Source organism: Petaurus breviceps, unplaced genomic scaffold, assembly GCF_028583685.1.
Source record: "Petaurus breviceps papuanus isolate PSGF00001 unplaced genomic scaffold, PetGlider_PUasm1.0 90667, whole genome shotgun sequence".
NCBI classification, from domain to species: Eukaryota; Metazoa; Chordata; class Mammalia; order Diprotodontia; family Petauridae; genus Petaurus; species Petaurus breviceps.
This window is the reverse complement of record NW_027187302.1, coordinates 7140465-7167810: the sequence shown is the minus strand read 5'-3', so window position 1 is coordinate 7167810 and position 27346 is coordinate 7140465. Positions and strand designations below refer to the sequence as shown.

The following is a 27346-nucleotide window of genomic DNA, read 5'->3' as shown; positions in this document are numbered from 1 at the left end:
CATTCAACTATGTACGGCTGGGTTACCAGCCACCCGGGCACCGCCCGGGTGTAAAGGCGGAGGAGGTGGGGACGGTCAGTGGCCAGCGTAGACTTTCAGATCTCGTCAGACCGCTGCAAACAGAGCGCGGGCTCCCAGGTCGCCCCCGACCCCACTCGGACGTCTCACGGGCGCGCGCCCGCAACTCGACGCTCGCCCCCTTCCCTTCTTTCTAGGCCGACGTATATCAGGCGCGCGCGCGCATCCCGACGCTCGTCCCCGCCACGCCCCCCTCCCCCCTCCTCCCGGGCTCAGAGCTCTCGAGCCTCCACCGCACCACCCCCCACGCCCCTTAACCGGCGCTTTGCAGGGCGAGCTGAACAGGTGTAGCTGTTAGAGCGGCCTGGGGTTCCCAGGAGGGAGGGAGGGAGACAGTCTCTCAGTCGGTCGGTCACTCAGTCAGGCCGGGCAAGAGGAAGGACGGAGGGCATCATGTCTCGCTACACCAGGCCCCCTAACACCTCCCTGTTCGTCAGGAATGTCGCGGATGCCACCAGGTGAGTAAGGGGCGGCTCTGGGAGCCGGCAGGAGTGCGGTGGGGGGTGGGGCGGAGGTCTCGAACGAGGAGGAGGGGGAGGAGGAAGATGAAGATGGGACCGGGGGCCAGGGCAGGGCCCGAACCTTCCCCTTCCCCCATACCCCTACCTCTTCTGGAGAAGGGGCTCTCGGACTGTCTGCTGAAACGAGGCCCCTTTCCAGGCGAGGGCCCAGAGCGGCCTCGGAGCCTTCCAGGCCGCTGCGTGAGCCTCCTCGGCCCCCGTCCGACTCAGCCCCTCCATAGCACCCCCAGGCCCCTAGTGGTTTAAAAGACTCATCTCTCTCCTCCAGACTTTGAGGCTCAGGCCGGGCCCCTGGGGTCTAACCGGATCGACTGACTGCTTCCCTCACCGCATGCTGAGCGCACGAGCCCGCCCCTTCCATTCCTACCCCAACCCCACTCTGCACCCTGGCAACGAGGCCGGATTCTTTCCCTTACCTCCGCCCCCAAAGCGAAGGATGCGACACCCCGGGTCGATCTTCCCCCTTCTCACCATACCTCCCCCCACCCCTTACCCCTGCATGCCAGGCTTGGTTTTCATTTCCCTGGCCTGGGAAGGAGGCTGTCTCTTCATAAGCAGGAGTTTTCTTAAACTCCCTTTAAACTGATCGTTTGCTCTTTTGTGGATGTGCAAATTTCAGCTCTGATGTCACCCCCAATGAAATGGAAAGTTTTAATCTGTTAGGTGAAGAGGAATCTAGGAATGACAAGAACTATCGGGTTATTACTTCCTGGGAGTATTGATTTAGCACGGAACGAGATTTTTATAGGTTGTTTAGCCCAGCCCCTTCATTTTACTGAGGAAACTGAGGTACAGAGAGCTTAAGTGATTTACCCAGGATAGTAAATGGCAGAACTAAGAAGTGAACCCCGAGTCCAAATGCTTCAGGTTTTCCACTGTATAACACTGTCCTCATCCATTACTCCTTCATGTTTCTAATCCACCTGTGGTAATATGTAGTTACATTTATGCCTTCTTGTATTAATGAATCACTTCAACGAAAATAACACCATTTCAACACATTTCTTTGAACTTATCCATACAGTGTAATCCAATTATAGCATGAATTTCAACATAAAGAAGATCAAATCATGTCCCCATAAGTTCATACAATAAAAGTCTGATAAATAACATCTGATGGGATATTAAACTTGTCTTGACATCAGTCTTATAAAGGGGTTCTATGCTACTGAGCTCATAAATTTCCAAAATAAAAGAATTAGTTTGAATTGGAGGAATATGAGCATTTATTTCCCTTCTAAAAGTCTTGAATCAACTAGGTGAGACCTAATTTAGTGTAATTCAGGAAAGATAACTTGGTCCCTGGTCCAGAACTGAGGATTGCAACCATACCCTGTGGTGGCATTGGGTCCTAATACCTTTACCACCTCGTGTGAATTATGTGGTTCCTTCTGGGTTTTATCCATAGGGTTGGAACCACAGAAGTTGAGTTTTGTCTTTTTGTTATTTTGGATGAGTTGGAGGAGAGAAAATATCTTTGAAATTTATTGATTTTATTTGTTTGTAGGTATAGGAATAAAATGGTCTGTTCACTTATAATCATTACCTTTGATGATAATTTGATCCTAGGCATGGTTGATCTGACAAGTTTTCAACTTTCCTTGAAGTTAGGATATAATTATATGAGAGGAAGCATAGCTGACAGCACTTGAACCTGTTGATCACCCACAATCTTAAAACTTTCTTTTCATGACTTTGTGACATTTTGCTTTCCTGGTTTTCTTTCACCCTACTGATTGTACCTCCTTCTCTTTTGATTATTTTTCTTTTCTTATTCTTCACCATTACAATGATCCCCTGCCCTTCCCCTGCCCCTTCATCTCTCACTCCTTAGACTGCCTCTCCACACCTTAGTATTCCCTTATGCCCAGACCTCAATTCTGTGCTTCTCTCTGTATGTTCACTCTTTTAATAAATTCAGATCTCGAAGATTCAACTGTGCCCCCCAAGTCAGCACCACTCCTCTGACCTCTAGATCTTACACTTCCAACTATGTATAGTATCAGTCAGCCAGTAAACATTAAGCAGCTACAATGTGCCAGACACTAAACTAAGCCATGGAATACAAAGAATAATGAAATACAATCCCTGCTCATCCCTGCTTTCAAGGAGCTCTCAGTCTAATAAATAATAATAATGAAGACATTCAAGCATGTTCGAAACTGAATTTATCCTCTTCATCCCTAAACTTTCCCACGTGTTCCACTTTTGTTAGTGGTAACACTGTTCCTCTAGTTTCCCAAGCTCTATACCTTTAGTGTTTCTTTCCTTTTTCCCTTACATGTATAGTCTCTCAACAAATATTGCCATTTCTTCCTCTGAAAGGTGTCTCTCTTTTTTTTTCTTTCTCTTTTTTGGAGTGGGGAGGGCAGGGTAGTTGGGGTTAAGTGACTTGCCCAAGGTCAAACGGCTAGTAAGTATTAAGTGTCTGAAGTCGAAATTGAACTCTGGTCCTCCTGACTCGGGGGCTGGTGTTCTACTCACTGTGCCACCTAGCTGCCCCCAAAAGGTCTCTTAAAATCACATTTTCCTCTCTTTTCCTACTCCATTCCAAACCTTCACTTTGATTGCTATAAAAACTCATTTAGTTTCTGGTCTCTGTTTCTAGTCTTCTGGTCATTTTTCATACTGTTTCTTGGAAAGCATTTTGCAAACCATAAAGTTATAGATAAATGTTAACTATTGTTCAGTTGTTTCAGTTGTGTAGGACTCCTTGTGACCCCATTTACAGTTTTTTGGGCAAAGATATTGGAGTGGTTTGCCATATCTTTCTGCAATTCATTTTATAGATGCTAACAATTAGCTATTACTAAAATAACATTTTTGCCAGATTTTTTCATTCACAAACTAAAAAGTTGCTCCCTGCAGGGCTTTTAAGGGCTATTACAATTAAGCACATGCTGCCTATCCAGCTTATTTCTCACTGTTCCCCAGCAAGCACCTTCTACTCTAGTCAGAACAATTTCTTCACTGTCCCAAATACGCTTTGTGTTTATTCTCACATTTGCTCATACTGTTCCCTATGTTATACTCACCTAAATTTCATTTCTAATTTCCATTTTGACTAATGTGTTGCTCAAAGTTCAACTCTTCCATAAAGGCTTCTTGTACTACTTCAGCCCACACTGAACTCCGAATTACTGTTGTGCACATCAGTATCATGCAGTTTTAACAGTTGGTTGTTTCACATTTATTTCATATGTTGAGTTTGTCTCAACTAGATTGTAAACCCCATGAAGAAAAGTAACTTCTATTACTTTTCTATCCATCCCCCCAAGGTCGAAAAGTGGTAGGTAGGCACAAAATGGGTTAAAAAATTTGGTTATTGGGGCGGCTAGGTGGCTCAGCAAATAGAGCACCGGCCTTGGAGTCAGGAGGCCCTGAATTCAAAGCCAGTCTCAGACACTTGAAATACTTACCAGCTGTGTGACCTTGGGCAAGTCACTTAACCCCAATTGCCCTGCCTTCTCCCATCCAAAAAGAAAAAAAAATTGGTTATCATTTGAAGAATGATATTTTTTGCTTTATTGTATAGATAAGTTTTTAATAGCCACATATAGATCTTGATATCCTCAGTTTTATAACCTTTAATTAGGAAAGCCTATTACATTTTGTGAAATGAAGGTAATATTTGATAACTAAAAATAAGACAAATTCTAGTAATCTCAGGCATCTTCTTTCTCTCCAAAATCTTTAACCTCGTAATAATTATTTCTTTTTCTAATACCTTCATATGTGCCCATGTCTCCCCAGTTTAAAAAATAAAACCCTTCATTGAACCTTGCTATCCTTTTAAGTGATTATGCTGTATCTCTCCTCCCTTTCTCAGACAAATTCCCTAGAAAAAAAATCCTTATTGACTGCTTCTCTCACCCACTCCTCAACCCTTTGCAATTTGGCTTCCACTCTAATTACTCAAATGAAATTGTTCTTTCCAAGTTGCCATTCACCTCTTAGTTGCTGAATTTGATGGGGTTTTTTTTGTATCATCCTTCTCAACACATCTTTTGCATTTGACAGAGTTGGCCATCCTCCTCTATACTCTCCTCCTTTAGGTTTTTGTTGTGCTACTTTTCCTTTCACCTCTTTGACTCTTCAGTCTCCTTTGCTGACTCATCATCCATTTCACACCCCCTTACTGTGGGTGTTCCCCAGGATTTCGTCCTAGATCTTTTTATCTACACTACTCTTGTTGATATTCTTATGAGCTCTTGTGGGTTTATTTAACATCACTATGCCTAACTTATAGGTCTATATATCTAGTCTGAAGTCTCTGCCCTGTAATTCCCTTGTCATCAGATGCCTATTAGATATTTTATACTGGATGTCCCAGACATATCTCAAATTCAACATGCCCAAATAGGACTCAAGATTTTACTCCCCCTACTTTTTCCAAATTTCCCAGCTTCCTTTGAAGGCATCACCATATTTCCAATCATCCAGGCTCATAATCTCCACATTATCTTTGACTCCTCACTCTTTTTCACCACATATACCCAATCAGTTGCCAAATCTTGATTTTCCTACTTCTGTAATATCTCTTGGTCCCAACCCTTTCTCTCCACTTGTATGGCTACCACCTAACTTTACACCCTCATACCCTCTTTCCCAAATTATTATAATAGCTTTGTGATTGGTCTCTCTGCCTCAAGTCTCTCCCATCTGTATTCCACCCTGAATAGTTGCCAAAGTAATTTTCATTAAGGAAAGATTGACCATATCACTTCATACTCAGTCAACTCCAATGGCTTCCAATTACTTCTAGGATAAAATATAACCTTCTCTGTTTATCTTTTAAAGCCCTTTACAACCTGGCACTGACCTAAGTTTTCACTCTCATCTTTCTTCCTCATTCACTCTGTAATGTACCCAAACTGGCCTTCTCTCTGTTCCTCATACGTATCACTCCATTTCTCATCTTAATGCCTTTTTTGCTAGCCGTTCATCCATTCCAGGGGTAAACTAACACTATTCTCACCTCTGTTTCATAGATTCCTTTTCTACATGATTCAGTTTAAGCACCATCTATATGAATCCTTTCCTGATCTGCTCCCAACTGCTAGTGCCCCCTCTCTCAAATTACCTTGTATTTATTCATGCTGGTATATACTTGTGTATGTATTTGTTGCCTTCCCCATTAGAATGTAAACTTTTGAGGAGGAATTGTTTCATTCTTTGTACTTATATTCTCAACACTTGGCACAGTCTCTGCTACATAGCAGGTACTTAATAATGCTTGTTGATTAAGATAAATCTGGCTTATTATGCTTAGGCAAATGGATATAAATGATAGTATTAACTATATGATGAAAATATTGACTTCTTGTATGAATAATTGGCTACTTAACAGTCCTTTGCATGATAGGAAGAACATTTTAACATATAGATGATTTAGAAAGTATGCCTTCCTTCTAAAACAGGTTCCTTACCTTTTTTGTGTCATGGACCCTTTTGGCAGATTGGTAAAGTCTTTGGACCCATTCTTAGAATAATGTTTTTAAAATGTATAAAATAAAATAATGTAGGATTACAGAGGAAACCAATTATACTGAAATGCAACCTGTATATAGGAAGACTGAGATTTCATGCAATCTAACCATGGGTCTAAGAACTACAGTAATTTTGAAGTAATGAATAGCATAAAGATATTTCAAGAGAGCAACAACTATAATATGATATGAAACTGTATATGATCTCTGTTAGTGACAGAGTACTAGTACAGGTACTAGTTTTGTTGTCTGATTTCATAATTAAAGGAAATACTAAATTCCAATTAGAAATTAGTGAAAATAAAGATATATATTTTTTCCCATTTAAGACCAACTACCTCCTGAAATCTATCCACAGGGATCCGTGGACCCCAGGTTAAGGACTCTTGTTCTAGAAGGATCAATACAAGTGTTACAACTGGATTTCTGTAAGCAAACTGCTGTAACACAGTTATATTCCTATTTCTTTGCCTTATTTCTAAAATACTTCAGGCCTGAGGACTTGCGACGTGAATTTGGTCGATATGGCCCTATAGTAGACGTATACATTCCACTTGACTTCTACACTCGCCGCCCAAGAGGATTTGCTTACGTACAATATCCTTTATTTCACTCTGTGTGTGTATTGGTACATGTGTCTGCGTGTACACATATGTGTATGTCTACACGTAGACATATATGTATTCAGGGGAATATTTGACAAGATTAATATGTCCTAACTAAATGTATTTATTTCTTTGTCTCAGAAAATCTAAAGCAGTCCACAGTAGCTGGCAAGCACCCCAAAGTTTGAATCAACCTGTTAGATAGAGTCCAAGCATAAACCAAGCAGGCAAGCCAAAAGACACCTTAAAGTTCAAGCGTCAAGGAATAAAGAGGGAGGGTGGAAACAGATAAAAAGAAAACTGGAAGAGGGGAAGTCTTTATCAAGCAAAAGACAAAGCCAGCACCAAGTTGAGGCTTCGGCTTTCCTACATTTACTCAGAATTCCAGATTCAAAGCCAAGTCTGATTTGGTTGGTTCTGCAGCTCTTATAAAGTCCATCTTTCAAGCCCTAAAGAGTAAAGGTCAAGGTTCAAGATCAAGTGACATTGAGGTAATTGCCAAAGTCTCTTTTTTGTATCATCTTTCTTTAGCTTTTCCTGTTCTCTGATATTTGATTAAATTAGTCAATGGTGTCCTAAAATTTACTTATTTGGTACTTTTTCTACATTCCATTATAATTAAATGGATTGGTACTATATAGTGTAAATAGATAAGGGAATTTACTGTTAGTATTATACATATTTCAAGATATAATTTAGGCTGTATGTACCTTAATTTTATGTTTCCTATATATTAAGATATAAAAATATACTTAAAGTGACAGGCACAAGGATAAACATTACCATTTTCATTAGATCAAATTAATTTCTATATAAAATATATTTTGGCCTGCATTGTCTGTGTGAAAATGTTGTTCTAGAATGTAATGGCCCCTAAAATCCATAATCAAAGGTCTTCTATAATTTTAATTTCAGAGTAAGGTCTATCATGTTTTGGTTTTCTATTAAAAAAAACCTGATGGATCCCTTATAAGACTAAGACCTAAAGATTCATGTTATGATGCTATTTATTATTGAAATATATTTTTCCCAAGTAGCATGTTCCTAGTTGACCATATACACTGAAACTACATTGGTTCGTATAAGGGATATTCAAACATTATTCTATTAGTCAAAAATTAATTTCTCATCTACCTATTCACATTGTCTTGAAAATCACAGGACCTTGTAGTTTCCATGGTAAAGACATAATTAATATTTAACTGATTATGTTCTTGTAAAGTAACAAGCTTAATTTTTTACTTGGTATTTCCTTTTCATTTGGCATGTGAAAATTACTTTAAAAATTATTTCATTGTATACTTTGATGTTCAAAGTGTCCTTAACAGCTAGTCATATTTGAAGATGTCCGTGATGCAGAAGATGCTCTTTATAACCTCAATAGAAAGTGGGTATGTGGTCGTCAAATTGAAATACAGTTTGCACAAGGTGATCGCAAAAGTAAGTGTAGATAAACATATAGTTTACTTGCTATGCAAAATTATAGTTTCAGGAATAATAGATCTTTTTGCTTAAAATTCTTTCATAATGATTAACTAGACCAGATATATAGCTATTTTTGAAGCTTTATAGTGTTGAATTATTTTACAGTAATGTTCTTCAAATTCTAGCACCAGGCCAAATGAAATCAAAAGAACGCCACCCTTGTTCTCCAAGTGAACATAGAAGATCAAGAAGCCACAGCAGAAGGACTCGAAGTAGAAGTTCTTCATGGGGAAGAAGCAGGCGACGATCTGATAGCCTTAAAGAGTATGTAAGGTGTAAATAGTTTCAGAAGGCACCATCTTGGTATGGGGTGGAGCATGGCATTTTAAACATGAATGTAAACCCTTGAGTACATACAAAGTTTGAAGGCATGCTTCATTAGTCATTCTTTTTAGGTTTATTAATGAGGTTGCTTTGGCAGAAAGGACAACAAATATGCTCATATATTTTACTTTTATGCATAAAATACATAAATTATTAAGGCTTATTGAGTGATATACACATGTGCTTAGCAAACATTTGTTAACTTGGTTTGATTAGAGATTGAATGTGAACCTCTTAAAATAGGTGGAGGAGGGGAGGGGAGGAACTAGGAAAGCCTTGTTGGAGTTTAAGCTTGAGTCTCAAAAGAAGCAAGGAGGCAAATCACTCTAGCCATGGAGGGCAAGTAGTGAAAGACAGTTGAGATACGGAGTTTCACATGGGAAGAACAAGAAGACCAGTGTCACTAGATCATAAAGTACAAGAATGGAAAATAAAGTATAACTTTTTATATTTGGAAAGGTAGGAAGGGGCCAGATTGTGAAGAATTTTAAAATGCAAACAAAGTATTTTATATTTGATCCTAGAGTTAATAGGAAGCCAGTGTAGTTTATTGAGTAGAGGGAAATGAAGTGGTCATACCTGCAATTTAAAGGAAGATCACTTTGGCAACTGAATGGAGGATGGATTGGAGTGGAGAGAGACTTGAGGCAGGAAGACCCACCAATAAGGTATTGCCATGGTGTCTGGTGCTAGGTTTCCAGTGATAAGATCCTGCATCGGGGTGATTGTTGTGTGATTGGAGAAAAGAGGATATATGGGAGAGATGTTGTGAAGGTAAAAATGACAAGACTTGGTAACAGATTATGGCGTAAGAGAGGAGTCAAGGAAGACACTGAGGTTGTGAGCCTGGGTGACTGGGAGAATGGTGATGCCTTGACAGTAATTGGGAAGTTGAGAAAAGGATTTTGGGGGGAAGATAATGAGTTCAGTTTTTGACATGTTAAATTTGAGGTGCCTCAAATGGGACATCCAGTTTGAAATGTACAGTAGTCACTTAGTGATGTGACACTAGAGCTCTGGAGAGAGTTTAGGGCTGGATATGTAGTTTAACATGCATAGTTGAACCTGCGGGAGCTGCTGAGATCACCAAAGTATATAATATAGAGGAAGAAGAAATAAGAACCCAGGACAGATCCACAGTATACATCTGGTTAGTGGGCATGACCTACAGCAGTAATGTCAAACTCAACTAGTAATGCTGCCATAGAATAATACATAAAGATCCCCGCAGGCCACTTATTAACTTAGAAAACCACATATTAACATTATCTATGTTCTTTTTTTTTTTTCAAGAGGGGGGAAGGCAGGGCAATTGGGGTTAAATGACTTGCCCAAGGTCACACGGCTGGTTTTTTGTGTTAAATGTCTAAGGTCAAATTTGAACTCAGGTCCTCCTGATTCCAGGGCTGGTGCTCTATTCACTGCACCACCTAGCCACCCCCATTATCTATGTTGTGTTGTATTTTTATTTAATTCAGATATTTCTCAGTTAGATTTTAATCTGGTTTGGGAACACTCAGAAGTGCATTTTGTTTGACTCTTTCCACTTAGAGGAAGATCAAAGAGATTGCAAAAGACCAGGAGAGAAGTGTTGCAGACATCTGGAGAAGGGAGTGATCAGTAGTGTTAGAGCTCACAGAGAGGATAAGAAAGAGAAGGATTGAAAAGAAGCCATTATGGGGTGGCCAGGTAGCACAGCGAGTAAGAGCACTGGCCCCAGAGTCGGGATGACCTGGGATTGAATCTGGGCTCAGACACTTAGCACCCACCCAGAAACACCTGGCCATGTAACCTCGAGCAAGTTACTTAACCCCAGTTGCTTAAAAGAAAAAAAAAAAGAAAAGAAGCCATTATATTTGGCAGTTAAGAGATCATTGACGACTTTGGAGAGAGCAGTTTCAGCCTAATGAAGATGTTGGAAGCTAGATTGCAGAGGGTTTAAAATCTAATTAGATGCATTGATTCTAAACAACCTTCCCCAAGAGTTTAAACACAAAAGAGAGGAGAGCTATAGGGCTATTGCTATTAGCTATGATAGCATAAAGTGAGGGTTTTTTGGTTTTGTTTTTTGCTTTTTGGAGGGGGAAGGCAGAGCAGTTGGGATTAAGTGACTTGCCCAAGGTCACATGGCTAGTAAGTGCTAAGTGTCTGAGGCCAGATTTGAACTCAGGTCTTCCTGACTCCAGGGCTGGTGTTCTGTTAACTGTGCCACCTAGCTTTCCTCTCCTTTTTTTTAAGGATTGAGGAGATAGGGAGGAGCCAGCAAATTTGGACAGATTGAAGATTAGTGAGAAACTAAGGGTAATAGAGGGGGAATTTGCTTGAGAAGATAGCGAGGGATGAAGGATCCCTGCCCTCAAGGAACTTACATTCTAATTGGGGAGACCAAAAATATAAATCAGAACATACAGGATAAATGTAGAGTAAATGGGAAGTAGTTAGGAATGGTACTAAATCGGGAAAGACATGGAGGAGTTGGCAATTGAGCTAAATCTTAAAAGAAGGCAGGGATTCTAAAAGTTAGAAGTTGGAAAGGAGAACAATATTTTTAAAATAAAACTTTTCAGAAAACTTTTTAGATCTCTAACAACTCATAAGAATCACAGAATTTCCAAGTTAGATGGGATCTCAGTAACCATCTAGTCCAACCTGTAGCCAAAAAATTTCCCAGCATAGCTTACCTGGAAAGTGGACACCCAGCTTCTGCTTAAAAACCTCTAGTATAACACAGTGTTATTTGTGAAAGATGAAAAGCTAAAAATTAATGTGCATTTATCCTATTCAGAGAATTAAAGTTATTGGGAAATATGAAATCTCAACTATAGTGTGTATTTTGGAAGATAGAAATAGCTCATTTGAATGGCAGCTAGATTCCACAATGGATAGAGTACTGGACTCAGAGCCTAGAAGATCTGACTTCAAATTTGTCCTCAGATACTTATCAACTATATGATCCCGGGCAAATCACTTAACTGTTGTCTGCCTCAGTTTCCTTATCTGTAAAACATGGAAGGGGAAGAAGGGATTAAGTATTTATTCAGTGTCGGCTAAATGCTTTACAAATATTATCTAATTTCATGGAGATAATAATAGTGCTTATCTCCCAGACTGCTGTGAGGATAGAATGAGATAATTTTTGTAGAGTGTTTTGCAAGCCTTAGTGATATATAATCCTGTCATTATTATTGTTGTTGTCAGTGTTTTGGAAGGATTGATGATAACTTACCAGTATTTTGCTAATAAGGAATTTATTTCTGATAAAATATTATCCTTAGCAGGGATTATTTAGTGAATTTGTAAAGCAAGAAATAACAAGACTGTATATTCCAGCTGTCTTACTATTTATTCACAGTAACTATCCTGAATATTACTTGTTATTTTTCTATTTGTATGTAGAATTCTGTGATGCATTCGTAAGTCAATGAGTAGCATTCATATTTGTTTTTGAGCTCTTTGAGAATAGGCAGGTGCAGCATGGATAGAGTGCTGGACTTGGCATCAGAAAGACCAAGTTCAAATCTGTCCTCAGATTCTTACTAGCTATGTGACCCTGGGCAAGTCACTTAACCTCTGCCTCAGTTTCCTCATCTGTAAAGTGGGGATAATAATAGTATATACTTCTCAGGGTTGTTGAGAGGATCAAATAAGATATTTGCAAAGTTCTATGCAACTCTTAAAGTACTGTATTAGCTGCTACTATGTTGACCAAGTAGTATCTTCAAGTGTGATAGCACTTTAATGTCTCTGTAGTTATAGAATAATTGGAATGGATATTTTTTTAATTTTGTGTGAAATAAGGAATCAGTTTATTTTCTTTTTGAAGACTGCCATTTCCTCCCCTCCCCAAGAATTTTACCAGCACCTCTTTCTATACAACTTTGTACCCATGGACAAATATTGATTGTGTACTACCCATTCTCTGAGATAAAAACACAATCAAGGGGGTGGCTGGGTCACGAAGTGAATAGAGCACTGACCCTGGAATCAGGAGGACCCGAGTTCAAATCCGGCCTCAGACACTTAACACCTACTAGCTATGTGACCTTGGGCAAGTCACTTAACCCCAATTGCCCTGCCTTTCCTCTTCCCCAAAAAAAAAAAGCAAAAAAAATCCCAATACAATCAATATACAGAGCAATGAAAAATAATAACATATAGGACTTTATTTTTATAATTTGTCACTGTAAAAAATATAAAACACTTACAGAATTAATTGGTCATAAATTAAAGTTAGTAATACTTTAGCATTTGGGTATATATGCTAATAAGAATGATATAAAGAGAATGGAAGAACCATCACTTGGCTATGGCCATGGCTTGCTATTAGGGGACGTCTCTTTTGATTATTTAGAGGCAGCAACAGTACAGTCTTCATAGATTTACTACACTTCCTTGCCCTGTTTTAAAACAAAGTATCTAAGGAGACTAAGAGGGCATGACCCACCTTGACTCATGGTAAGAGTATCCTTGTGTGAAGAAAGTTTTTCCATCAGTTTCTAAAATGGCCTGTATATTTTCAGTTTCATTGATATATACATAAACAGAGCTAGTCTTGTAGCATTAATCATTTGCTAAAGAGTAAATTCAAACATTGATTTTATTGACCTGAAACACAAAAAGGAAACACTAATATCAAATACGCTAACTTCAGATATCACTGGTGGCTTTATCTTCCCAGGAAATTATCTCTAGCATTTCAAATTACTATGGATACAACTTTGCTTAAAGTAGCATTTAGTAGCTTAATGGAGATGTGACTATGCTGTTTGTTGTATGTCAGATCTGATAGAGCTTTGGATAGTTTGTTTTCCTTATAAAACACGTTAAAGCACATTTTTCAAAATGTAAAGTGCTCTGGGAGCTGTTGTTGTTTGTGCCATGCAACAGTTTTATCTTACTGAATAATAATCCCTAGACTTGGTGCAAAATGCATGCTCTTCTTTTTGTGTCCTAAAATGTCAAATTTTTCCAAAGTTGTTGGGCCTCATTTAATTAACAAATCCCAAACTAAGCTATCAAAAAAGGGAGAGATGCAGTTAAGAATGTAACAATTCATATTAATTTTGCTAATAATAATTGTAGCATTGACTTCAATAATAATACTCCTCCCCACCCTCAGTGGAAATTAAGCCTAGTGCATGACTGGAGAGAATGAACCACCCCAAATATTCATAGATTCATAGAGTTAGAAAAGACTCCATCCACTTGCCATTGGACATGACCACATCTTAGTTGTTCCATACTAATGAGCATCTGTCTTGAAGATCCTCTAAAGATAAGATTTTGTTCTTTCAATTTTATTAAATCCTATTGTCAGGAAACTTCTTAACATAAATATTTCATGCTACATTTTAATCCTATTAATATCCTTACTCTGTCCACATTATATAGGGAGAAATATTTTTTGGTCATTGCTTATGTTATAGGCCTTTATCATCTTAAAAAATATTAATTACCGATCAGCTTTCCAAAGATCTTAATACCTAGAGAGTTTATTATGCAACTTTGAAAATGTTATTTCCTAGTCTAATCATTTCTTCTTGTAAAATATGTACACTAATATTTTGGATATTTGCAGGTCTCGTCGTAGGGAACTTTCTTATAGCCGATCTAAATCTCGATCTAACTCATTAACAAGGCATTCTACCTCAGGAAGGAAATCAAGGTCCCCTAGAAGAAATTCGAGTTCTAGACGACGGTCAAGATCTGAGTCCTTACAAAAAAGGACCACATCTGTGGGCAAATCACAATCAAGTTCACCTCAGAGGCAGACCACCTCAGGTGCAAAATCAAGATCAGATGGAAGACATTTTGATTCACTAGCAAGATCCCCATCAAAATCTCCCCAAAGACACACTAATTCTGAAACTAAAGCACAGTCTCGGGGCTACCATCATAAAAACAATTGGTGAAATAACATCAGAAGATGTCTCTACACATACTTAGACTTTCATTATGAGACAGAACTTTTGTTAAATAAAATTCTTCATAGCTGTAATGTGGGCCACTATTATTTTGGGCATATAAAAGTAGTAAATATATATCTTGCTTTGGATTATTATATTTGGCCTCAGCATCACTGCAGATACTATAAATAACGTTATGTTTTGTTTTGTGCTAAATGAAACTTCCTTACTATAGTAAAGAAGACTTGAGTTAAAATCTGGCCTCACACATGTAATTAGCTATGTCACTCTGGGCAAGTCACCTAACCTCTGTCTGCCTCAGTTTCTTCATCTGTAAAATGGGGATAATAATAGTACCTACCTCCCGCTGGTTGTGGTGAGGATAAAATGATATATTTGTGAAGTGCTTTGCAGACTTTAAAGCACTGTGTAAATGCTAGCTATTGTTGTTTTTATCAGTTTCATAATCTTACATACAAACCAGTTGTTCTTTTCCTTTCCATTTCAATGTGCCTCGCTTTTCAAACAATACTTTCACATGTGTGGTAAGAGTATTTTTCAAAGGAAATAAGTGACATTGAAATAATTTATAAATTCATTTCATATATTCTATATTATTATTATCTTAAATAATAATGCTACACATTGGTATAGCACTTTTACCTTTCCAAAATGCTTTTGCATACTTAAAAGACTTCACAGGGCGGTTACTTCATTGATGTGGGTACACTTTTCATTGATGCAGATTGTAATATATGAAATTTGATACACTGTTCATTAGATGCCATGGCCCTAACGTTTTGTAACCTGATGGTAAATTTGGGGGTTGGGGGGTGAATGTCTCTAAATTTAGGTAAGCGAGGCTTAAGATAGCAGATCCCCAGGGCCATGCTCAAAAATTTCAGTTTGATAAGATGCACCAGATCATGTGTTCCACTGTTGTAATGTTTCCACTCCAGTGTTTTAATCTTACACCAATTTCTGGTGAATACCTTCCCATGTTACAAAATATAAGGTAGTTTTTACTATCCTTGTTAGCAGTATTCACAACAAGGCCAAGAATTCAAAAGGAGGTAACCTTATCAAAGAATATTAAATATATATTTGGTAGGATAATGTAGATTAATTGGCATTAAAATGACATTCAGTTCTATATGAACTTGAAATATAACTTTGTATTTCAGGAGGGATCAGATAGGTGATTTCATTGGCATGTGGAACTTCCACTGAGGAAATTCTACTAGTACAGATCAGCACTTGGCTCTGCCAACTTGCAGTCTGAGACAGCTAATTGGGTACTGTGACATTAAGCTACTTGTCCATAATCATGCAACCAGTATGTGTTAGAGGTGGGACCTGTGTCTCTATCTAGCCTTTGTTTCCCTGAGGCCAGCTCTGCCTCATTACATAAGGTTGTATAGCATGCTGAATTAAAAAATGTAAAAAGTAGCTTTTGCAAAAAAAAATACTGAAGTATTTTGAAAATACTGTGCTGTTCCCATTTTTCCAACAGTTAACTTTGTTTACATTATTTGCTTTTGCAGTTAATAAAATCAAGAACTTTTTTTAAAAAGTATTTTTAGTTTACGTGTTAGAGAAACTTTCTTGGTGGTAGTATTATTTATGATAATTTATTTTTAAATATCAGCAAGCATTTATTAAGTGCCTATTATGTACCAGGCACTTGGGATACAAAACAAAAATGAAACAGTCCCTGCCCTCAAGGAGCTTAAATTTTGTCAAGTACAGTACCATAATGATGTATTTATATAGCTCTGCTTGTGTGCTATGTTAAATTGCATTCTTGAACCTTTGCGAAAAAAGTTTAAGTATTTTTTTTGCCTAGTATGCCAGTCTGTGCTTTACGAAAAAGATTCTTTTTAATAAATTACATTTTTTTAGCAAATAATATTCTTCTGTTCATTTTATTTTGAATAAAAATTCCTTTTTTCTTAGAACTTTGTGTATTTTCAGAAACTTTCAGCTTTATAAAAATTTTAAGTAATGGACAAGCATTGATTCACAAATTCTGTCTGAACTGGAATGATCTAGTGCAATTATAGCAAGCTATATTTACTGTTTAAGGCATAATACATCCATAAAGTAAATGCTTGATCAGTAACTTCTTGTTCAGTAATTCAGTTGTATCTGACTCTTTGTGACTCCAGGCATCATAGCACGCCAAGTCCTTCTGTTTTCCACTGTCTCCCAAAGTCTGTCCAAGTTCATGCTTCCATGACACTGTTCGTCTCATCCCCGCCATCTCCTTTTCCTTTTGCCTTCAATATTTCCCAACATCGGAGTCTTTTCCAGTGAATCATATATTCTCACATGGGCAAAATATTTTATAGCAATGAAATATAAATGAGAATTTATGGTATATTGCTCAAATACCTTAAAATTTGAATAGCACCATAATTCTAAAATCTTAGTTTTAAATATAAGCCAAATAATGTTATAAGTTTTGTCTCTTATAAATAGTCATATATACTTTTGAGTGAACAGGGTAACCTAAAGCAGTTTTTCCCACTTCCTATCCTGTTGGTACTCTGTCTCAGTTTTTATAATTGGTAAGTCTGTGAAAAGCATTTGCTTTTCTAGGAAAAGAAAAGATTTGTCTTGGTAAGACAGGGAGATGAGTAGAGTAAAGAAAGGTAAAAAAAAGAGGAAGAAAAGATTGATGCCAAGTAGCTATGAATTGTGACATCCAGAATTAAAAGATTTGATGGCCTTGGGCAAAACATTGGCAGGTGTGCCTTGTCCCTTGGAGAGTCACCTCGTGGTTGGTAACTATTCCAGGGTTTCATGTTACTACAAAGCAATTTTTTTTCATAGTGCCCTAGTCAGAGACTACTTTAAATGAATGTAGATATTATAATTTTAATTGCTTTGAACTTTAGGAATCTGCTAACTTTCTAGAAAGTTAATGTGGCACCTGCTATAATTGGGTTATACATGAAAAAGTTATATATGGTAAAATTCAATAAACATTTAAGTATGTTTTATTTGCCACTGAATGCTGAGAATATAAGTATTTGCATATATACAGTAAAAATTTATTTCTAGATTTTCTACTTTAGTAACGATCCCCCTTCTCTTTTAAAAACTGAGACCTTAAAAAATCTACTGTAGTTTTACCTAGCACAGTTAAAGATATTGAATGTGATTCAATTAACTTTTTGAGAGTGCTAAGAGGGAGCAAAAGCATCACAAAGAGCCACTGTCAGTTGATTATTTGTCTACATGGCTATTTGAGGGCTGAAATTTTGTTTCTTTTGCATAGCTAAGGGGGTACTTTATGCAATTTTGCATGGAGACCTAGACTATAACTGTTACTAGGCTAACATTTTTATTTGGGGAATCATTAGCATCTTAATCCCATGACAATAAAGAACATTAATTGTATAGCAAGAAACATTTAAAAACACAGCACTTAATTTTTTTCATCTAAGCTATATGACATCCCAACTATATTCTTTTAAAATTTTTTCTTAAAACAAGATAATGGAATATTCATGCTATTTTATAAAAAAAAAATTTTAAAAGAGCTAATAAATGAACTGTATTCTCCCTAATGCCATATTTATTACCTTCTAGCAAAGATAACATTTACTTTAAGCTACCACTGGTCTGGGAGAGGTGATAACTGATGATACTACTACCAAGTTTTGACTTTAGGTATTTGGTAAGATCTTAATATGTTTAGTATTTTAAAAGGTCACAATGATAAGAGAAACATGAAATGACAAGGGGCAGCTAGGTGGCACAGTGAATAGAGCACCAGCCCTGGAGTCAGTAGTACCTGAGTTCAAATCCTGCCTCAGATACTTAACACTAGCCATGTGACCGTGGGCAAGTCACTTAACCCCAATTACCCTGCCCTCCCCCCTCCTAAAAACAAAAATACAAAACATGAAATGACCAGGAAATTGAATCCGTGATTATCAGTAACACAAAATATAGTTTGGAATTTTTGACAATCCTTCACAAATATTTCTATCCTCTTGTGTTGATTCACATTGTCTCTAGTTAACATAATACGGCATAGGAATGTATATAAAGATATTTCTAAAACTCTACAGTTGATTAACCTAAAATGGTATTAGAATACATTTAGTTAACACATTAGACATTCAGTGTTGGTTTCTTTTTATCTGAAATAATAATGGCGGCTAGCATTTATGTAACATTTGTAAGGTTTACAAAACACTTTATAAATATCTCATTTGATTTTGTAATAACCCTGGGAGGTATGTACTATTATTCCTATCTTATAGATGAGAAAACTGAGATAGACAGAGGTTAAATAACTTACGTAGTGGTCATATAGCTAGTAATCTCTGAAACAAGGATTTGTGTTCTGCTTTTCCTGACTCCAAGTCCAGTGCTCTACCCACAGCACCACCTCTTTGCCTTTCTTCACTTTTAATATACGAAAGATGAAAAGAGAAAATTAGTTTACATAGAATATCCAGACCAACAATATTGTTTTAAGGGAAGCATATACCAGGGAAAGTTTGGATTCTGGTTCAAAAAAAGGGTTACCTGAATTTCTTCAGATATAACATAACCATGAATAACATTATTTCATCAGGGATGCCTATCATATGTTATGAGCTTCTAAAATAGATCTGTATAAATGTTAAGTATATGTTAATTTATGAGCTTAATACTTTTGGTGAATTGATAATACCAAAACCCCCTTAGATTTATTTGTTGTCTCATAAAGGGTAATTCTTAATTGTTATGTACCAATATAGTTTCTGCCTTCAGACTTTGAGAAACAACCCAGAAATGAAATTTGAAACCAATTCACTTCAAGAAAGAATGCCCTATCAATAATGCTGTAGTACTTAGTCCCAGAAACAGACTATAAATTCAATGATTTTTATCTAGTGCTATGGTCTTATATAATAGGCATAGAGGGGAACGTAGTTTTCTTTTGGCCTATTATAAATTTTTGTACATCTAAGTATTATGTGCCTTTTGGAAATAGCTTTGTGGATGAAATACCTATATGGCTGAAATACCTGACCATTACTCCAATATTTTAAACATTGCTTCCCAAGGCAGTTGAGTGTTGTGTTTATAGTAACCTGTTGTATTAAAAATTATTGCATTCCCTAGTATAGTTCTCATAATTTAGGTAAAATTTAGTTATGTGAAAGTTTTGACAGATTTTTGTGTATATATTTATGTGATTATGTATACATAAAATATTCATAAACCCAAGCTGAACTATTTGAGCATTTTGCAATGTAATCATTTTAAAGAAAGCACTTAAAGTAATTTGGTATATTGACCGACATTGCATTGAAGAATAGGAGAATGCCCTTCCATTTCTTCTTTGCAGAGATGGTGAACTATAGGTATAGAGCACTGCATATACTGTCAGAATTTGTCCATGTGTTAATTTTTTCTGGATTTCCCCCTCTTTAAAATTCTTTGTTATAAGAGATGGTTCTCTGGGTGAGGGAGGAACATATTGGGAAATGAAGGTCATTTAAAATAAAATGTCAATAAAAATGAAAAAAAAAAGGTAATTTGGGTGATCCTTGTAAACAGGGTATGACCTGTTTCTTTGCAAAGTACTTCCTTTTTGAATGAATTAAAGAAAAGCAGCATTAAGTGGTGGGGGAGCTATGTGGGAGAATATGGGAGAAGAGGGGAAGCACTATGTTAGTTTCTAGAGGTACAAATAGACAAAGAGTTGCTCTCAAGGAACTCGCACTGTTTGAGGAAGGTAACATATAGGATGGTTCAGCTGCAGAGTGAATGGAAAGGCTAAAATGCTCTTAAGAGTGATATCAGGGTGTGTGTCCCACAATGTGGAGAACTTGGAGGGGGCAGGCCCACCACCATTAGGCTTAAGGGTTGGAGTGGTGAGGATTATGGATTTTTTCTAGCAGGAATAGAAATGGGAAGGGTTAATACAAGCCTGGAAGAGAGAAGGGGAAAGGAACATTGACAGGAAGATGGGGGGGAGGGCATGGACTCATAAAAATTTAAGTGCTGACTAATGCACTATTTGTGGCTCTGTGAATTGATCCAATCATTCTGAAAAAAATTGGAATTATTCAAAGAGAGAGACTAAAATGTCTATACTCTTTGACTCATAGTTCCAAAAGAGAAGGGCTCCATAAATGTCACAACATTTATTGCAGCACTTTTTTGCAGTAGCAAAGAACTGGAAGCACAATAGGTTTCAACCCAATGGGGAATGACTAAACAATTTTTGGTTTGAGATAATGGAATATTACTTGTAAGAAACAGTATGATAAATACAGAGAAGCATGGAAAAACATGTATAAACTGATGCAAGGGAAAGTAAGCTGAACTATGAAAATGATATACTTGACTACAACAATGTAAATGCAAACAACAATAGCAAAACAATTGAGATAGCATGTTGTGAAATTACAATATCCAAACTTGTCCCCAAAGAAGAAACATGAAAAGCATTTCTCTTCTTTGCTGAGTTGAAAGACTATGGGCAGAGAACAATTCAGACATGTCAGACTTTTTTTTCAATTTGTTGGTTTTGTTGAATAATTTTTTTCTTTTTCTTTGTAATAAGAGATGGTTCTTTGGGAGGGGTGGGGAGACAGCTGTATTGGGAAAGGAAGTTGGTATTTAAAAAATTAATTTTTTAAAGGGAGTGCTGAGTAGAGTACATAAATGCAAGGAAAAAAAGGTATTAATGACTTTTACAAGGCTGACATAACTGCCTAAACTCTTCTAAACAGTCACAGATTTTTTTAAAAAAATCAATATTTTTAAGAACAAATTTTGAAAAGTCAGTATTCTAGGTTTTTTAAAATGGTGAAATCTTGGTCTAAATGTGATGCAACTGAATGATTAATATTAATGTTTTAGCTTCTATGTTAGCATTGAATTTTGAAATTTTCATTCATATTAAGGCTAAAAAATACTTAGTATAAAGACACATTATGTAGTTCACATTTCCCATCTCCCCTTCAGAGAACTCAATTTTAGAGACTCAGAAAAGTTCATTCCTGTGCCACTGAATAGAAAAAAAATTTAAGTATCACTTTAATTAAAAAAAAAATTTATTGATAAATGTAAAGAATGTTCTTATGCTAAACCAGTTAGTTGCTTGTCAGGAATTAAATATGATTATGCAATTATTTAAGGCTCTTATTGACATATTACCTACTCTTATGTATATTTTGACCAATTACAGTAGTCTCATTTCAACAAATATTAATTAGTTATTTTAATCTTAGGGGAATTTTAGTAATTTAAAATAGAGCATGATTGCTTAAATTCACAACTTATAATACAATTCTATTTAAAAAATAGAATGCATTTATTTAGCACTTTAAGGTTTGCAAAGAGCTTTACATCTTATTTGATCCTCACAACAACCCTGTGAGGTAGGTGTAAAATCCGCATTTGACAAATGAATAAACTAAGGCTGTGAGAGGTTAAGTGACTTGGTCAGAGTCACACCACTGGTGTCTAAGGCAGAATTCAAACTCAATTCTTCCTGACTCCAACTTCAACACTATCCATTATACCACCTAGTTTCCAACTTAACCTTTATATTGCAACTTAATTTTCCTTTACTGTTATAAATTTGGCAACATTCTTTAAACAGTTACAAATAACTGTCTTACAAATGTCCCAATTGCTCACTCTGGGCAACAATAACCAAATTTTCTAGCATAGGAAAATTATCTGATTCACCTCTTTCCACTTTTCACTTTTCTTCCCATTGCATATGACTTGATTCCTTCTTTTCCTTGTTATATATCACTGCTTACAGCTATCATTTATCTCTTCCATTAATCTCTCTCACATTCAGACAAATCTTTTAACTCCCTTATTTAAATCTTCCAACTCTTGCCTTAGGAAAATCTTGTCTTCATTCTGTTTTGAAACCAAAAAATCACCCATATTATTAAAAATAATGACTAATTTGTATAAGAATGGGGGGATGGAGAAAGCCATAAGTTGCAAAATGATTTCAATAAAAAAATTTTTTTAATCATTGTCATCAATTTCTAATGATGCCCTTGAAAATAAAAGTCCCCTTCAAATCTCTACAAGTCTCAGTCTATTTCCAAAATCCCTAATTAGATCTGCTTTTCCTCAAGCACTAATATTCAAGATATTTAAAACATGTCTTATCTAACTGTATTGTTTTTAATTACTGTTAGCACATTACTGCCTTTTACTTTGCATTAAGATAAATATTCAAAATATAAAAAACAAATTGAAGTTTTTATTTATATCATTAACTCATTTGAAAATAGATAAAATATAGAACCTTTTTACCTACTAAAGTTGATAAGAATGATTTGTAATTAGTCTATATTATCCTATCCCTTTAAACAAGACCATCCTTTTGTTAGTCCATCTCAAATATAGCTGAAAACAATCTTGCTTTAAAATCATGCTATATCATAGAATCATGTGTGTGTAGGATTTTAGAATAGTAAATATGAACCATATGATAATGAGTTAACATCTGAAAAATTCACTTTTTATAGAAGGAGCTAGACCTCTGATTTCATTGATACAGGGACCTCCCAGATGAAGAATCTCCCTATACCAATTTAAGTTTGTACCTTCACTGCAACTTAGTCTTAGAGAGTTGCCTAAACTCTGAAAAGTTAAGAGATTTGCTCAGGATCACACAGCCAGTATGTGTCAGAGGAAGGGTTCAAACTTAAGTCTTTCTGGCATCAAGGCCAACTCTGTCCACTGTATCACTTTATACTCTTGCCCAGAGTATGCCACACATTAACGGGTGTTAATAAATCATTCACCCTAATTTAGGGAGTTTGTATGTAACAACAGCTATCTTAGCATAATCTGTCAACGTTAGTTACAATTCCATTTAACAATTATAAGAATTTGAAAAACTGGAATGCTTAGTGAGATGTTATGATTTATTGAGTTTTCTGTTTATCTGAGTGAAGGTGAACCAGAAAAATCTATTTTGGTACTTGGTGAAGCAAACAAAGCCCTTTCTCCTTCCCCTCTACCCCCACTCCTTTTGAAATAATAAGAAAGCATTATAAAATTATCTAGCCTAAGGCCTATCTACTTTAAGAAGGTAAGTAAATGGTTAACAAAAAAGCTATGGTTCTGAAAAATGAATAGTGTGGTAACTGTGGTACTTTTTATCTACTTAATGCCATTGTCTTTCTACAATCCCTGAAGACATTAGGGGAAAGTTTCCTAGACTATTTCAGTAAATGGAAATCTCTCTTAGCTTCATCTTGGACCAAGTGGAAAGGAGAACCCTTGAAAGGAGTGGTCAGAGTGGGATTGAATAGAGTTGGGAAAATGATTCTCTAAAGATATGCCAAAAGTTAAGTTATTACTCTCCTGCATGATGACCCAAACTGTTAACTGAACAATAAAACCTATGGACCCCTTGTTCAGTCATGACTATGAAATACTTTTTGTTAGAGAATAAATTGTGACTTCTAAATAATATACTAGAGAACTGTCCAAGGGCATGAGAAAATTCTGCCAGTATGGACATTTCTCTCTACAAGCAGAAGAATGCTAAGATTTAGAACAATTTAAGATTAGTACTGGTAGGTTTATTCTTATCACAGAGTACAGAATTTTCTCCATACTTTCCATTGCTTCCACAAATATATGGACATAATTTGTTACTTTATTGAATACTGCCTCAAAATGATTATTCTTTGCATCAGTTATTCTTGGCTTAGTAGATGTAGATGTTGGTGATTAGGCTGAACTATACCTTGAAAGATTTCCACTTCTCATCTCATTCTAGGTCCTGGATATAAATTTTTTATATAATCTACCCACTTGTTTTAAAGCTAGATGGGATAAGGAGTATGAGGGGAGGAATATGATGACTTGAGGGTTTGAGTTACCTTTGTTTCCAGTTAATTTTAGAACTTAAGAGCTGGAAGGGGTCTAAAAGATAATTTAAGCCATTGGTTTCATAGAAGAGGAGTTTAAAATCAGAGGGATTAAATGACTGGCTCTAGATCATGCAGTTAGCTAGTATTAGAACTAGAACTCAGGACTTCTAGTCTAGTGTTGTTTCTACTGTAATGCAGACTGGCATATATGAAGAATTCCTCTGACAAATTCTCCTTACATAGAAGAAGTTGAGGAGCCTGCTTCCAAGGTGAGTCACGTTGATATATAATGGAAGTGCCTTGGGGAGATGTTGGGACATGTGTAGATATTCTCTAACATTCCAGTCTGCTACTCATGTGTTAACAGCAGCCTTTGGGGTTGGCCTTCAACTCCCTTCAAAAGACCAGATCCATTTTACCCCCTTCTTGGTGGTTTTCCTTGTGGTTGGATTCCTTTGCTGAGAAAACCTGGCAAGAGAGAATTCTGTACTAGGAGAGACCTTGGGCACTCCTCTCTACTCCAGCCTCCCCCACCCCATGAGACTTGGTCTTTAGCCTCTGAATATGTTCTTTTCATCAGTGAAGATGCTGGAACACTCTGAGTTGTTGAGTTTGAAAAGGTCAGGACAGTGAGCATCCCATTGTCTCAGCATTAAGTTCTGCAACTAGCTAAGTAAGCACTAATGCCCCAGAGAGCAAAGGGTGACCTTTGGGACCCAGCCCAGCTGTACTTGAGGATTCATCCAGGCAGAGATTCTGCATTTGGATGTGAACTTGATCCTGAGGCCACACTCCCCAGATACCAAGGTTGTATAAGGATGTATATGGGGGATATGTTTGTACTTTTGTTCTTGTTTATATCTTTAAATGCCTATTTGTAAAAGCTAATTGATGTTAAGTGATTCAGTGGAATTTCTGGCTATTTGTTGGTAACTAGAGGTGAAGAAGGAAACAGCTAGTGGGGGCTGAGCAAATAGCATTAGAGAAGAGGTATTTCCAAATTCTTCAGGGTGATGCTTAGAACCTTGAGGGGATGTTGCAGTTCTGGTTATGGGAGAGTGAGGCCAGGCTGGAGTGTACCCACTACACTACTCTTAACATGATGCTACTTGAAGTACAATGACAGAGGTTCCATTGTTAATGGATGCAGTCCATGGGTGTGAAAGTTCTGTTCCTGTGCTGAAAACCACTAGAGGGCATCAAAATTTATTTTCATTTTCCTCCTCCCAAATCTGGTTCTTGTATGTAATTTGGAACACACATGACAAGGATCAAAGGCTGGAAAGGGCATTCAAGATCAAACAAGTTCAAACACCTCATTTTATAAAATAGGAAACCGAGGCCCAGAGAGGTGAAGTGATGTGCCTGAGGTCACTCAAGCATGAAGTAGGAAAGCTAGTATCTGAATCAAAGTACAAATCCAGTGCTCTTTTTCCTGTGCCACTTTAATACCATTTAATTTGTGTTTGATTATGTTATAATATACAACTTTTGGACTTAAAAGGATACATTAGACAACTATTGGTAATAATGTATTAGAACGGGGTGGCCATGTAGCACAGCGAGTAAGAGCACCGGCCCCAGTGTGGGGATGACCTGGGGATCAAATCCGGGCTCAGACACTTAGCACCCACCCAGAAACACCTGGCCGTGTAACCTTGAGCAAGTTACTTAACCCCAATTGCTTAAAAAAAATTAATGTATTAGAAGTCTGATTATATAGCAGTATGCTCTGGAACAGTTAGTGGAAAACAGCTAGCTATTTGACAAAAAATTCCACAATATTTACTTTCCCACTTAAGAAAAGATGAATTCTAGTCTTTGCTCTTCCATTTTCTTGTAATTACACAAAAGTTCTCTATCCTCCTGTTTTTCCATTTATAAAATAGAGAGTATTCTTCCTATCAATGACTGGCAGATCTATATAACCACCTCTATTCTTCAGCCCACTTGCCTTTGGACATTTCAAAATGAATGTCCCAGAGGCATTTTAAACTCAATATCTAAAAGAGAGTTCTCTTTATTATCTGCGCCCCCCCCAAACTCCTTTCTCTTCCAAAATTCCTTATTTCTGTTGAAGTCTCCCAGGTTCATAACCTCATCATTACTTTGACCCCTCACTCTTAAAACTTCACCCTACATATCCAATCACTTGCCAAATCTTGCCATTTCTACCTCCAGAACATTTCTCTCATTGGACATCTCTCCCCCTCACAGCTCTCACATGCTGTAATCAAATTATGAAAATGGCCTTCTAACTGGTTTCCCTCTTTCAAGTTTCTCTCTATTCCAGTCTATCTTACATTTGTTGTTGAGTCATTTCAGTTGTGTCAGACTCTTTGTGACCCCATTTGGGTCAAAGATACTGGAGGGGTTTGCTATTTCCTTCTCCAGCTTGTTTTACAAATGAGGAAACTGAGGCAAAAAAACATTAAGTGACTTGCCCAGGGTCACACAGCAAGTGACTAAGGCTGGATTTGCATTCAGGTCTTCCTGACTCCAGGCCCATTGCTCTATCCACTGCACCATTTAGTTCCCTTCCTGTCAAAGTAATTTTCCTTAAGCAAAGACCTGCCCCTATCAACTCTAGAGGTTCCCTATTGCCTCTAGGATAAAATATAAACTCCTGTTTAGCTTTTAAAGACCTTCACCATTTGGCTTCTATCTGTCCATTCTTATTGGACATTACTGTCCCTTATTCACTCTGCAGACCAGCCTACTTGTTGTTCTCTTTATTCCTCACATGGGACACTCCCAATTTCCATCACAGTGACTTTCCCACTGACCATTTACTCACGCCTAGAACATACTTCCTAATTTCTGCCTCATAAAATTCCTTTCTTCCTGCAAGATGCATCCTTAGAATCACCTTCTACATATGAACCCTTTCCTGATGCCCTCCAACTGCTAGTGCTTTCCCTCATGAATGACCTTGTATTTAACTACTTTGCATTTACTTGTTTTCATTCTATTGTATGCTGTGTATGTGTATATATGTATATATGTGTATTTGTATGTATATATGTGTACTTGTCTCCCCCATAGGGAATGAATGTAAACTCC

At 37.0% G+C, this 27346-nt stretch overlaps 1 protein-coding gene across 1 annotated transcript; it reads left to right on the top strand.

The window, feature by feature from the left end:
* Nucleotides 1-259: 259 nt before the first annotated feature.
* Nucleotides 260-16366, top strand: SRSF12 (serine and arginine rich splicing factor 12). Its single transcript, XM_069065124.1, has 5 exons — nucleotides 260-536; nucleotides 6581-6687; nucleotides 8032-8133; nucleotides 8304-8442; nucleotides 14081-16366. Exons 1-5 carry the CDS (start codon nucleotides 472-474, stop codon nucleotides 14412-14414), a joined length of 747 nt encoding a protein of 248 aa, XP_068921225.1. The 5' UTR covers nucleotides 260-471; the 3' UTR covers nucleotides 14415-16366.
* Nucleotides 16367-27346: the final 10980 nt, after the last annotated feature.

Coding starts and splice junctions, on each gene's coding strand:
- SRSF12 (XM_069065124.1), top strand. CDS start 472: ATGTCTCGCTACACCAGGCCCCCTAACACCTCCCTGTTCGTCAGGAAT. Junction 6,688..8,031: donor AGGATTTGCTTACGTACAAT/ATCCTTTATTTC, acceptor AGCTAGTCATAT/TTGAAGATGTCCGTGATGCA. Junction 8,134..8,303: donor TGCACAAGGTGATCGCAAAA/GTAAGTGTAGAT, acceptor TTCAAATTCTAG/CACCAGGCCAAATGAAATCA.